General features: G+C 45.0%; 1 protein-coding gene across 12 annotated transcripts in view; it reads right to left on the reverse strand.

The window, feature by feature from the left end:
• Ptprt (protein tyrosine phosphatase receptor type T) overlaps nt 1-14,329 on the reverse strand; it is a 1,083,833-nt gene that overhangs the window by 23,620 nt on the left and 1,045,884 nt on the right. For all 12 annotated transcript variants that reach the window (XM_021156881.1, XM_021156878.1, XM_021156880.1 and 9 more), the window contains 5 exons: nt 13,608-13,762; nt 10,170-10,305; nt 8,477-8,626; nt 6,510-6,683; nt 2,100-2,231 (listed from right to left, as the gene is read on the reverse strand). In XM_021156881.1, the coding sequence (XP_021012540.1) occupies nt 2,100-2,231; nt 6,510-6,683; nt 8,477-8,626; nt 10,170-10,305; nt 13,608-13,762 (747 nt within the window). The remainder of the gene's footprint in view (nt 1-2,099; nt 2,232-6,509; nt 6,684-8,476; nt 8,627-10,169; nt 10,306-13,607; nt 13,763-14,329) is intronic.

The raw sequence follows: 14,329 nt of genomic DNA on the forward strand, positions 1-14,329 counted from the left end.
CTTCCTTCGACTCTGAGTTCACATATTCTCAAGCCTATCGTTGACTACCCTAGTACATCTGAGTCCCAACACAGTTTTACAATATTCACTTATGCTTCCTTGTCATCATGTCTCAATATATGATTGAATTCCTTATAGAGCATTTGTTGTTTATGGGTAGTCTCTCCCCTTTAGAATAGAAAGAGCATGGAAGACAGGAATATTCTCATTTCACCTTGTCTGTGTTGTTCACTGATACATTCCAAGAACCTAGAATAGCTTCCAGCAAATAGCAGTAGCAGATGCTCTACAAATATGGGTTGTGTGAATAGTGGAAACCTCTTCTGGATAACTCGCATGGGCACATTCCAACACATACTCACCTCTCCTCCCCCCTTCCACTTCGCTCCTGTCCATGCTCACCCCTCCCATCTTCCTGCATTTCCATTTTGGCCAGGTGCTTCCTGGATGTCTGATCACCCCAGACAAGCCACCTGCCACCATCTGTGACTTTTTGTCCACATTCGCATGCAGCTGCGACCTGAACTGTGTGGACTTCACACTGGAAAATGATCTCACATCTAGTCTGAGTTCTCCTTCAAGCTGCTTCCTCTGTTCAGATCCCCCACCCCTCAGTCTCTAAACATAACTCACATCTTTCTCCAGTCTCTGATCTCTATGCCTGTGCTCTCTGGTCCTAGATTCTACTTTCTAACACAAGTTAGAAACCTTTGGACCACCCACATGGATAGCAAAGGCTTTCTAATTATCCTGGAGCCTCTGGGCAGCATACTGCAAAGGGACTCAGGTAGCTGACTAGCCAAGGGCTATGAGGAACAGATGAAAGACCAGTGTGGGTGGTGCTCAGGGTCCCCACCTCCTGCTTTAACAGGCTCAGACCTTGGCTGATTACTTTTGCTTCATTCACTGGGTTTGCATAAAAGCTTCATTGGTGGAAAGGATCTTATCATTTAACAAACAACAGTCTGATTTTAACAGGGCTTTAGTTCAAGGCCCAGGCTCCTGAACCTGCACAGGGAACTTCTCTGCTGCCTGAGCCCTGCTGTCTTGTTCCAGCCTTACCTCGTTCTTTCCCTCTGGATACAGCCCCAGGGTGCTGGAACCAAAGCTGGCTCCAAGCAGCTATCTGTATGTCCATCTGACTTGCTGATGCCTCGGTTGTTCTATGTAGAAGCCTTCCCCCAGCCATTCATCCCCTGTATGAACAGATCTCCCCTGCTCCCTTCAAGGTCCAAATCACCTTCCTTTTGAAGTCTTTCCTTACCCTCTGGATAGAATTAATTGCTCTCTGCTCTAGGTCAACATGGCACTTCATTGCTGACCTCTATTATAGCACAGCCACAAGAGCCTGGGATAACTTGCCCATCTGTCTCTGTAGCAAGACTGGCAGCTCCTGGAAGGCTGAAACTATAGCTCAAGCCCATTTAGAAAGAAAATTATTCCCACCCAAGGCCAGTGCAAGGCCAGCACTCATACAAGAGTGTACCAAATGACTTTGGGTTTCCTTCAAGGCACAGAGAAGACAACATGGCAAAAATCTGAAAGGCCACCTTCATCTCCTGTATCCCATATAATGTATCCAGAGGCTGTCCCAAGAGAGTGTCCAATGTCTCAGGTGTGTGAAAATATAGGCACGTGATGGTGGGAGCTAAAAGACTCAGAGGGGCTATGGCATAAAGTCAAGGCTTGGCTATGTAGTCAGGGAGCAAAGATTCCCAGTTTCAGACTCCAGGTTCTGCCAGCAGAGGCTACATGGCAAGGAGCCTTTGGGGTTGGTGGTGTTCAGTGTTTTGTGTGAGATCTTGGTTTTCTGATCTCTGCATAATTTAGAGTAAGGCTTTAACCAGTGTCTAAGGCTTAGACAGCAGGGTCTTGTTCTTCGTGTATTCAGAAAAAGCCCATAGTCAAGGGGACTAGTTTATGGGAGTCATTGGTAAAAGATTCAGTAGGAGACTCTTTGACTCTGCAGGCAGTGGAATAGTATTCACAGTCTGACAATGCCTACCAGTGGGCCATTGTAGAGTCTCCTTGCAAGTCTATAGCATACAGATCATGACCCACTGGGGCCCACCTTTAGCAACCCCACAGTCGCCTCCTACCTGCGCAGTATCCATCTCGTTCAGCATCACCACAGATGAACAATTATAATCAAACACCAGCCTCCAGAAGTCTGCCACCGTGTTGGGTAGAGGATGCTGGGTGACCACAAAGGCGGCAGGCTGCTTGTGGCTCTGACAAAAGAATGACACAGGTTTAGTCAAATATATACCCATCAGTGATATTCTGATCATGATGAGGCTGGGATGACTGCCAGAGGCCCTGAGCCTGCCAAACAGATTTCACACAGCACCTGCCTGCTCTGTTATCTCTCCGTGCCCTGGCGGCAAAGGGGACCTTCCCATAATGAACACATTCTCCTCCAAACTAAGACATTTCATTAGGAAAGTGTCATGAGGATGGGGATTATCCAAATAAATTATTTATGTCTCGGAGCTCAGCAAATCATCATTACAATGTGAAATGAAAAATCCTGGATACAGGTTTACCGTGCTGCTGGCCTTAGCACCTCTTGTCATATCAGGGATCCCACAAGTTCCTGTGCCTATGATGCTGAGGAGGGGACCAATGGCTTCAGAGGGGCCTGATAGCAGGGATCTTCCTGTATCTGGAATGGATTGAGAGCTGAGCTAGCTTGGCCAGAGGTGACATTATGTCCTTTAGCCCACCAGGCATTAGAGTCAGCCAGGCATTAGAATCATGTAGACCTGAGGTTTAAACCCAGTTTTGTCCCCCATAAATTATGACTCACCCATGTGTTCATTCATCCAGCACTCTCCACCCATTTGATATCCATTCTTATTTTTAAATATCATTGTGGGGAGTCAGGCAGTAAACACTGTTAAATCTAGATGGTTTCAAAGCTTTTCTTCTGGAAAACGAAACTTAAATCAAAAGGGATGGTTGTCATACAATGTATGTGGTGTGCAAATTAAAACCAAATAAACCAACAACACTTGGCAATTAGGGCTAAAGAGATGGCTCAGTGGTTGAGAGATGGCTCAGTGGTTGAGAGCACTAGCTGCTCTTCCAGAGGACCTGAATTTGACACCCAGCACACACACATCAGGCAACTCACAACTATTTGTATTCCAGTTCCAAGGGATCTGATACCTTTGGGCTCTAGAAGCACTACACTTATGTACATGAGCATACCCACTTGCAGGTATGCACACACCTACACACAATCAAAACTAATAAAAATAAATCTAAAAAAACAAAAAGAAAAAACCTGGTAAGCAAGTTCACTACAGGGTGGATCAATTCCTGTCCTAAGTTTTTTCCTCAGCATCAGTGATGAGTCTGGGTAGCACACTTAGACACAATCATAGCCTAGTACCGGTAAATATATTAATTTCACATTAGAAACAACGACAACACAGCACTAGTAAATACATTAATTTGTCCTTTTGTTGCAGACACAGACATTGAGGCCCAGAGGTTGGGAGGATCCCAGTGTAAGCTTGGGAGCTTCATTTGAGCCCCATGTGACACAATACCGTAGGGGGAGATATTTGGAAAGATTGAGTAGTGACTCCACTTCATTGGTAGCTTGTGCAACCTGAAAATCAGCCATTGTTTCAATGCATTATCAAGGTAGCCGGGATAGGTGGGAGTCAGAGCTGCTGTTCTAGAGTCACAAGTCAGAAGGAAATGGGAAGAGAATGACAGAGGCTCAGAAATAGCACGGCAAGTCCTTATAGACATGTTTATCATGTCTACACTAGGGATTCCTATTTCCCAGGGCCTTCTTTTGACCAGTGGATGGTCTAACAATAGGTGTTGGGGGACAGATCCTTTAAATGTCTCCAAGCTCAAAGGTTATGTCAGCATGGCCTTTCAGCCATTTCCACACTGGGAAAAAAAAAATCCAGCCTAAGGCTATTGAGATGATCCAGCAGTTAAGAGCAGTGGTTGCTTTCCCAGAGGACCTGAGTTCAATTCCCGGCACCCACATGGAAGTTCACAATTGTCTGTAACTCCAGCTCCAGGGAGCTGTAGGCACCAGGCATACACACCCTTCTTCTGGTCTCTGCAAGCACCAGTTCAGGTACACTCATGGTGTGCAGACATAGATTCAGGCAAAACATTCATACACATAAAATAAAACAATATTAAATTAAAAACTTAGGCTTTCAAGACAGCAGGCATGGGGCTTGGGTCTTTGGTGCCACCATCTCAAAGCCAGTTGGCTTTGAGCAAGTAATGAAAATACCCTGACCCTCAGTAGATCTCCAAAAAATGGGGAGAGTAATACCCCAGTGCCAGAGGAGACAACTCAAGTCCAGAACCCGACATGCAGGGAATGTTAGTTTCCTTTGCTTTCCCTGACTCTATGATAAATGATCTATTAGGCCAGCACGCCTGACAAAGTCTTATCTGAAAATATGTTCAAGATCTGCGCTCCTGCCGGGTTTCAGGGATCAGCCAGCAATCCATTTCGTGGATAACATCATCCTTTACCAAGGGAAACATTAAAAATTAACCCAGAGGACTTCATATTTTTCTGCTAGAGGCAAAGCTGCTATGGTTACCAGATAATGCACAGACTGAGCTGGAATACAGATAAGGATTTTTTTTTTTTTTAATATAAGAAAGGCAAAGGCCGCAGTGATGACTCAAAAGAGAAATGCCCTGTGGACAAAGAGAAGACAATCAGAATCAGAGCTTGGCACAAGGCATTTGACTCCAGGCAGCATCTAACCTGCAAAGCAGAGGCCAGGAGCTTCCTTGATGCTTGCTTGGATGAAGAAGGTAGAGAGAGGATGCTGGGAAGGTGGGAGATAATGATAGGGGTGGCTTGGAGAGAGAGAGAGACAGTGCTTGGAGGGACAGGCACACACAAAGACAGAGACACAGAGATAGACAGACTCTGAGAAAGAGAGAGATAAGCAGACAGACTCAAAGAGAGACAGAGACACAGAGACACACACACACACACATACTCACAAACATACATACATACACACAGAGAAATACACACAGAGATAGATAGAGACAGACTCAGAGAGAGAGAAAGAGGAGAAAGATAAGAAGACAAACTCACAGAGAGAGAAATACACAGAGACAGTCACACAGAGACAGAGAGACAGCATACATACACACACACAGAGAGAGAGAGAGAGAGAGAGAGAGAGAGAGAGAGAGAGAGAGAGAGAGAGAGAGAGATATCTTAGAAGGCCTTAAGCTGGAAAGTCTTTCTTCTTCTTTGAGCAAGTCTAGCTACTTAACATGATCCAGACACAACTCTCCACTTCTACACTCAGCCAGGAGAATATAAGCACCTGTGAGCTGAAGCCAGGACAGGTCGCTTGAGAGCTTAGTTGGGAATTGACCTTGGATTACTTCTTTGTTTCCAAAACTTAGAACACATGGGACAATCAGAGGTCAGAAGTAATAGTCTTGATCCAGGAAGTGGCTACTCTCTTGTCTGTAAGTGAGATGGGGGACCTTATGGGCTGGATGAACATGACTTCAAAGTGGGGAAAGGGGAGGAGAGATCTTGGAATTGTGCATCCCCAATCAGACAATAGAGCTCTTGGTCTTGAGCCTTAGAAGCCAAGTTCACGCATCTTAGTGGATTGATCAAACAGGGGAGGGACAATAAATGAATTCTGGAGTGAACGCTGGAGCTCTGGCCTTGCCATTATTTCTCTGGAATACCCCGAGCACATCTTCCTCAGTCTCTTAGTCTCTTCTGCTGCAAAGCACATGGGTGAGACTGGAATGCCTATGGTTCACACTGCTACAAGTGTCTGCAGATCCTGAAGGTGCAATTTTATAACCAGAAAATGCCCAAAGACACAGGGGCAGAGCATATGAGGCAGAGGCATGGGAACACTGGGGCAGAATATTTCCCTAATTTCAAACCACAGTAGGGAGCAGTTCTCTTCTGGGACATGCCACTGAGGAAGCATGGTACCTTAGCAAGGAAATCTAGGACATGTCCCATTTCCCTTCTTTATCTTTTTATTACTTCTACTCCCTGCCCAGCAGCCATTTACTAAACATCTACTGTGTGCTATCTTACTCTTTGCCTCTGCACAGGAGTTATCTGAGGACCTATTTGAGATACACCAGAAGGAACTCCAAGATGCTATACTACATCTTGTCTCCCAAGGTCTCAGACCAAGGCCTGGCATGAGGAATGTGGTCAGAACTGAACTCCTGCCAGACATAGAAGCATGCAGGATAGAACTCATCTTGAGTTATTATAGGAATACTTTTTTTCCAGCTTTTGATCCATTCTGTCCACCGTTTTTAAGCCAAAGAGACAAAAGCACACAATGTATCTGGGTTTGGACATAAGGCTTCAGGGGAACTATGGTCTCAGAGGCCACCAGTCAGAACCAAGGTGGCCAGTTGGGCTCTGGGATTCAGTCATCTCCATGATGGGAAAGAGCTTTTTCTATAATGACTCCCAAGGGCTTTCTGCCAGGGGCTCAGCTTACATCCATCAGTGCTGCATTGATGTAGTTGCTGGACTCTCCATCTACTGAGATAAGGAAGGGTAGACAGCGGTCCAGAGGCAGGACATCCATGCTCCGATTCTTATCATGGTTCCGGGGTAAGAGCCCAATGCTGCAGTCTTCAGGCCGCACTCGAGGTGTCACAATGTTGAGTGTCTGTGGGGTACAACGGTGAATAGAGGAGACTGTATCTAAGCGAAGGGAATTGATATCCCAGTTTATCTTAACTCACCTGTCTCTCCTCCAAGCTTGGCTTTGCTACCTCTTTCCCCAAACCCATGCTCCTCCCATGACAGTGATATTCTATTATATCCTGCTTGCTGCTATAGGACTTCTGGACTAAGGGTCTTTGCCAGGAGCTTTGTGATACCTTCAAGGTGCCAAGGCTGCAGGGGCAGGGTGCCCAACACAGGGTAAGCCACGGGCTAAGAACACCTGCCAACCATTCGAACTGTTGTTCAACTGGGCTAGCACAGCATTAAGAGAGGCCAGCCAGAAGGGCATATGGCAGGGAATGGGTTGGAGAATCCCTAATGAATGTTAAACACCACTTGAAGTACCCTGGAAGGAAGAAAGTAATCTACCAGGATTCTTCTCAGTGTTAACATGGAAGGACGATGGATGGATGCTAGGACGTGCTGCTCAAGGTGGATAAGGGACATTGTGGGGAAAATGAGTAGGTCTACAAAATTGCAAGGCTTGTGCTCTGTAGAGTAAGTCTCATAGTTAGGGACCAGATCTGTATCAGCCAATAGACTAGATCTTATGTGTAATGTCCAGGGTTGTGTGCCTTCCATTGCTCTGACACTTGACATGTCCCTGCTCTGAGACAATAAAGATTATTTGGTTAAAGGATCCCTAAAATATCAGCCTGACCGAAATAGTATGAGCCAGGTTTTATTTGTTTACCTACTGCCCAGTTCAAACAGTACCATTGCCCAGACATGTCATGGTCTTGGCCATGGGATGAAGGGCTAAACTCTAGCTTTTTACTCAGTGCTATGTCCAGGACTTTAGTGTCTTCTACTCAGTCATTCATATTCAGGCCTCTCAGACCAAAGCTGCAGTTTTGAACATCCTGGTTTCAAAGGTGTGGAACTGCAGTGCCTGAGCCATGCTCTAAGAGATGGTTTAAGGTTTAAGCACACAGAGATCCTGTTAGATTGTAGGTTGTAATTCAGTAGGTTTGGGTGGGGCACAAGAGTCTTCATTTCCAACAAGTTCTCCAGTCCATGCAATGGAATTTGTGGAGAAAACACCGAGGTTACAGTCTCCCCAGAGTCAAGGAAGCATGAAATTCACACCAGCTTATAAACTTCTGTCCATTCCACAACATCAACAAGAATTAACTAAGACCTCAGTTCAATAGCATAATCACAGCAGAAAAACCAATGTCAGCCATCATTGAGTGATTGGTTAATAGTTGCTAATGACTGTGCAATCTGAATGGTGTGAAAAGCTTTCCACAGCTGCTGGGCACTGCAGACACACACACACACCAATCTCATGAAGAAAGGCTCACAATATGCATTTGAAGTTTCCTAGGTCATTGCTATAGATTGAAAACACACACACACACACACACACACACACACACACACACACACACACACACTTCCTCCCGCACCCCTGCCTGATATGCTGCTATCCTGGCTCCCAGCAGGGCATACGAGGATGTAGCTTCTTTGGGAAATAATTGGGGATCAGTGTCCCTAATGAAAAAAAAAACACACACACGCCATGTGAAACTGTAAGGAAACAGCCACTCACAAACCACAGACGTGTCTGAGCTCTCCCCTGATACTACATTTGCTGGTAGCTTGCTTTTGGGCTTCAGTGCTTTCAGAGATGTGAAAAGCAAATGCCTGCCATGTAAGTCACCCAGGCTGTGGGAATTTGTTAGGACAACTCAGAGCAACCAAGTCCCTGCACATCGCCTTTGTCCATACCTGAAACTCATCTTTGATCTGGCTGGAGTTGGTCTGCGGGTCCAGCCTGCTGATGTTGTAGTAGAGAGAGCGGAACTCACACACTGGGATGGCAGTATTGCCGCAGAGGCATGCTTCCAGGATGGCATCGTGCACAAACACATACTGCTCCTGCAAAGTCAAGGGGAGGGGAAGAGGGCTCTGGTCAGAACAAATGCCTGCGAGCATTTGTCCACAAGGAACGAATCTTGCAGCAACAAAGGAAGACATGATTTATACTGCAGAATCCGTAGTTTTTATCCTGTAACCCAAAGGTGTAAGTCACCAGTGTTCTACAGTGATTGAGCTATACAGCGCATTTTTCTCTCATATAGGATGGGACAGCAGAGTCACTGATAAGGGTGAGAAATGTGAGCACATGCCATCACAGGTGCTCCAGGGGTTCCACTCATATCATCTGCTCTCACAGAGAAGCTGCTAGCTGCAAACCCCTGCTCTTCTCTCGGGGGGTTTTCTTCCTACTTCCTAGAGTGTACTTAGTCTTATGCTTAGGACAAACAACAACAACAACAACAACAACAACAACAACAACACGACAGGTGGAGGGTTGCGGATAAAACCCCAAGGCTCCTCTCTTCTTCTATGGGACAGTTTAGAGAAATGTGGTTTACATTGTCTCTCAGGGGTTGCCAGCAGGATTGGGTTCCAGATGTTACAGCACAATAAATTACACTTAGTTTATTTCTGTCCTATCCCACTTTACACTCAACAACCAGAGTGTCTTGGGTTTGCCTCCAAAGAGACAGCTTGTGCTGAAAGCTGCATCTCGGGGTCTGATCCTAAAATTTGTGCTCCATCCTCTCCATCCTGCTTCTTGGGACCCACTTTTCTGATGAAATTCCTCTCCTTTTCTATATCTTCATGTTTTCTTCTTTCCAGAAAGTATTTTTTAACTCTATCAATTCAGATAATCTTAGTTGTATCATCCTCAGGCATTGGGCTCTCCATCTAGACAGAATTCTTCCTTGAAGGCAAGGATTATGTATGTCTCTCTAGGATGCCTCAGCCTTTAGTTCAAGGCAATGATATCAAGAACTTTGGGCTAAAGAGATTTCTCAGTAGTTAAAAGAACTTGCTACGCTTGCTGAAGACCAGGGTTTGGGTCCCAACACCCACATGGTGGTTCATAACTGTGGTAACTGCAGCTTTAGGAGACCTAGCAGGACCTTCTGACTTCTGTGAGCACCAGGCACACATATGGTGCACTTACACACATGCAGACAAAACACTTAGTCACATAAAATGAAATAAATAAATGTTAAAAAAAATCACTATGTTGGTTAAGCCATTTGTATTAAGGTCTGTCTGAGTGTTTGGCACAAAGAAGGCATTCCATAAATATCAATACTTCCTCTCCCTCTCCATTCCTTCATCCAAGGCTCAAACATCATCTCTAACAATGTTATTCAATCTTACTTGGATGACTGTAGAGATAGAGAACTCACCAGTTAATGCTTCCAGAAGTTCCTGTACCAGAGAGTCCCAGCATTGGTCTGGACATCTCCCCATAGCAAGTTATATAGGTACCCTGTACCAGTAGTTATACAGGAACATCTCTTTCTGCAGGACTTCTCCATAATGAGCCTCTGTCCCACTATGCTTCTCTTTGGTCAAGGTTTTCGGTAACTAGCTTGCTCACTGCCCCAGGACTAACCTCTGTCTGCACCAGGTTGACCCTCTGTGCCCGGAGCTCACGCACACAGTTGAAGATGTCCACAACCCCTTCATTCTCAGCCATGTCGAGCATGGTGTCAATCGCAATGAAGCAGCCAGTCCTCCCCGCTCCAGCACTGGAAGAGAAGTTAGGTGTGTGTTAGGGATCTTGGGATGAGATGGATTATGGTGATAAGGCCCCTACCATTTGACCTTATCTCAAAAGCCTTGCTGAAAGACAGGGTGTTACAGAAGTCAGATGGAATGGTTGGGACCCTAACATTCCTGAGCTATGCTGAACAAGTGACTAAATTTTCTTATATTAGATTGGAAAGCAATGCTTACCATTGGAGGTGGTTTCCAGGATTTATTTTGCTGTATATGTAGAGCAAATGCTTATGGAGTACTTTTTGTGCAATACATTGCTATACAAATGCTTTACAAATTTGATAGGAGGTGATAGTCAAGTTTCTTATCCCATTTCATTGTCAAGACACTGAGGCATAGAGAACTTGTAGCCTGAAGTCATGGAGCTGGCAAATGGGAGAGCTGAGAGTTCTCTGAGACCATGTAGAACTTCTACTACCTTTCTTAATAAGATGTGTAGTGTGCCTGGCATACTGGAGCCTTCCTAGTAAACATGTCTTTCTCCTTCTCCCTTTCTTTTTTTATTGTGTTCCAGAGAGTGGGATAGACAGAGACCAGAAAGCTCTGAGCTGTGTCTAAAGGCAGAGAGTGGATCTGGAGTCTCCTATTCAAGGCCCTGCAGTTGACCCATTTATGATGGCTTCCTTGGGGTCATGAGTCAAGCATACCATCAAACTGGAGCAGGTGACAGCCTTGAGACCCTCATCAAGCACCAGGTTCCTGGACAGAGAATCAGTTTGTCATTACTGACAAGCTTTCACAGGGGAATCTCAGACAAGACACAAAATAGCAAGAGGATTTCACAAAACTCCCTGGAACACAACAGATCTTCCCAGATTATCTCTGGGCTATAAAACAATAGGGCAGAATTACAGAACGCTGGCCTGTACTGTGCACAGTTTTAGAAGGGAACGCAGGAGAGACTGTGAAGTAAGCCCACATTGCTGGTGCTTTCATACTTTACTTACCCCGTGGAAACAAATCAATGACATACTAAAGCAACACTGGCCATGAAGCAATGGCCAACGGGGGCCCACATCAATGGTGGTCTGGAAACCAAACCCCTTGGAAGCAGTCCTCATCTGTGACAAGCTGCCATCATTCAAACTGAGTATAGTCTGACTTAATCTTGCCTCAAAATACCTGTCCCCATGCAACTCAAGACCCCTTCCAAAAGAATTGAACAGAACTGGCTCTGGAGCTTGGGAAGGGAGATCTCTCTCTCTCTCTCTCTCTCTCTCTCTCTCTCTCTCTCTCTCTCTTCCTCTCCTCCTCCCCCCTTCTCTCTCTATATCCAATCTAATCTATCTAGATAAACAAACAGATAGATAGATGTAGATGTGAAGTAGATGTACATGTAGATATAGATATAGATGATAGATAGATAGATAGATAGATAGATAGATAGATAGATAGATAGGTAGATAGATAGATAGTCAGTCAGTCATTCATGTTTCCCAAAGCCTCACCCCTCACTTATCTCATGGGAATGAACTTGTATCACTGGATTTGAATCTTGCCTCCAACATCTTTGAATAAGGTGCCTGGTGTCAGTGAGCTTCAGATCCTGCCCTCTGAGAGAGGTTTTGAAAAGTCTGAGCTTTGTGTGTGTGTGTGTGTGTGTGTGTGTGTGCATGCATCTTGTTTTGTTTGTTTTTCTAGAATAAACTAGTAGTTAACCACATGGTATTTGAGATCCTGAGATTAAATCTTGGCTATGTTACTTACTAGCTGTGTGACCTTGGGCAAATGACTTCATCTCTTTGGGTTTCAGCATTCTCATTCATAAAATGAAACAGGCCATAGACCTCTTAGTATTAATGGTACAACATATGTAAATTGCATTAGATTACATTTTAGAAGCATAATGCATGTAAATTGCTTAGTTTTGTGCCTGGCTACTTATACTCCACGGGTATTTATCAAGCATTCTTGACGTCCTGGATACCACAGTTAAGAATAGGGATAGGAAGATTAGTAAAAGACACTTACTGTCCTAAAGTATTTGTTAAGCATTGTCTGGGGTGTTGGATAATGGTAAGAGTCTGGGAGAGTGGTTTGGAATCCTTTCAGGCACTTAGTGTGCATCAGCCAAACCATAGCATCCCCAGGAGAAGGCACCACTCTGCTTTGACACTTTACAGTGAATTGCTAGGGAGATGCAATCGCAGACTACCACACCCAGGACCACAAGTGGCAGAGGGTCTCCTTGTTTAACTTCCTTTCTACCTCCTGATCTCTGGCTGTCTTTAGGAGATAGATAGCAAGCTTAGATGCTAATGGACCTTTTGCTCTTTGCAATGATAGAAAGACAAAGCAGAGAATCCATGCTAGATGCTCACAGTGCAGAGGCTTTGGCGAAACCCTCAGTTTTTACCTGTTAAGTGTGGTTGGTTCTGTATCTACTGCCGTGGAGAACACAAAGGGATGCCATGTGTGGGAGGAGCTGGCTCTGAGACATTCGCAGAGTCTCCCCTGGCCTCTGGACTGACACAGGCATTGCCAGGAAGTATGAAATGGCCGAATCATACAAGGTGTAAGGAGACATGCTGAGCCCAAGGTCATACTGAAACTGAGCGGCATTGGGAAGGAGGGGGATACAGACTCTGTGGCCTTCAGCTCTGGGCATCTACCTTCTTCCAATTCCAAATGCCCTTGACACAATACTTCATCTCCATTTAGAAGAATCCAATGCCACTTATGTTCAAAGTGACTTTCTAGGTCAAAGCTAAAAGTTCCCCATCTCAGTAATAAGGGGAACCTGATGCTGGCTACTTGCTCTCTATTAAAGACCCTGCAGGCCTGCAACTGATATTAAAAAATAATAGGAGTAAAGAGACATACTCTTATACCAAGGTGTCCCATGTCAAGTTGCTGCCAGGAAGCTCCAGAGAACATGTTAACAATACCGGCTTTGACATTTCCCAGCTCTCTCTACTAAGTTCTGTGCCTCAGTTTCCCTATCTGTAAAGTGGGAGTGATAAGAATATTGCTCATCTATCGAACTTGGATGCGAAGTGAAATAATATGGGCAGATATATGTGGCAGGCATAGCAGGTGCTGCTAAGCCCCATTGTGTCCCTTGGAGTAACAACTGTAACAGTAACTTAACCATTACTGCCATTGTTGCTGGACAGGTCTTTTCAGAAGGCAGCAAGGCTCTGGGCCATAGGAGGAGGAGTCTTAAAGCCATAAAACCAAGGCCCTGGGACAGGATAGTATCACCCTCACCCAGAGAGCAAATCCATAGAGGTCCCGTTGATTGAAGAATGGGAATGGAGGTTTGACTCACCTGCAATGGACCACTATGGGCCCGGCTTCTGGGGGATTGAGGAACTTGACCTGGCGGACAAAGCCCAGAAGGCCAGTGGCATAGCAGGGAACACCATGGTCAGGCCAGCTGGTGAAGTGGAAGAGGCGGAGCTCCCGGATCTCATGGTAGCCTTTCTGAGGAGAGAATGGGTCTTTGTTCCTCCACCTGCTTCCTTCATTACTCTCCCAGTGTGATGTGGGGTGGTGGGGAAGGGTGAGGCCCTTGTGGTGTGAATGGGTGTTAACTCACAGAAACTCTGCCCAGTTGCTTTTGGAAAATGTGAAAACAGTAGTTTCTTGAAAAACATCTTAAAAATGAATGAATGTATTTATTTATTTTTACGTGTATGAGTATTTTGCTTGCATGTCTTCAGCAGACATTCATAGCATTTCCTAGCTGGAGCTAGGAAACATCTATTTTATTTTTTATCTCAAGTTAGGTAATGCTTACCAAGGGTCATCTTTTCCTGGACGTGTGCTAGGCCCTTTGAAGAGGCGATTTAAGCCATAGTTCCTGCTCCTGGAATAGCTCATGACTTCACTGAGTAAGGAAGACTTCTATACGGATAATTCTACTAGGGCAGTGGCTCTCAAGATTCCTCATGCTGCAACTCTTTAAAATAGTTCCTCATGTTGGGGTGACCCTCAACCATAAGGTTATGTCTTTTTTTTTTTTTTTTTTTTTTTTTTTTTTTTTTTTTT

The sequence above is a fragment of the Mus caroli genome, chromosome 2 (genome assembly GCF_900094665.2).
Source record: "Mus caroli chromosome 2, CAROLI_EIJ_v1.1, whole genome shotgun sequence".
Classification (NCBI taxonomy): domain Eukaryota; kingdom Metazoa; phylum Chordata; class Mammalia; order Rodentia; family Muridae; genus Mus; species Mus caroli.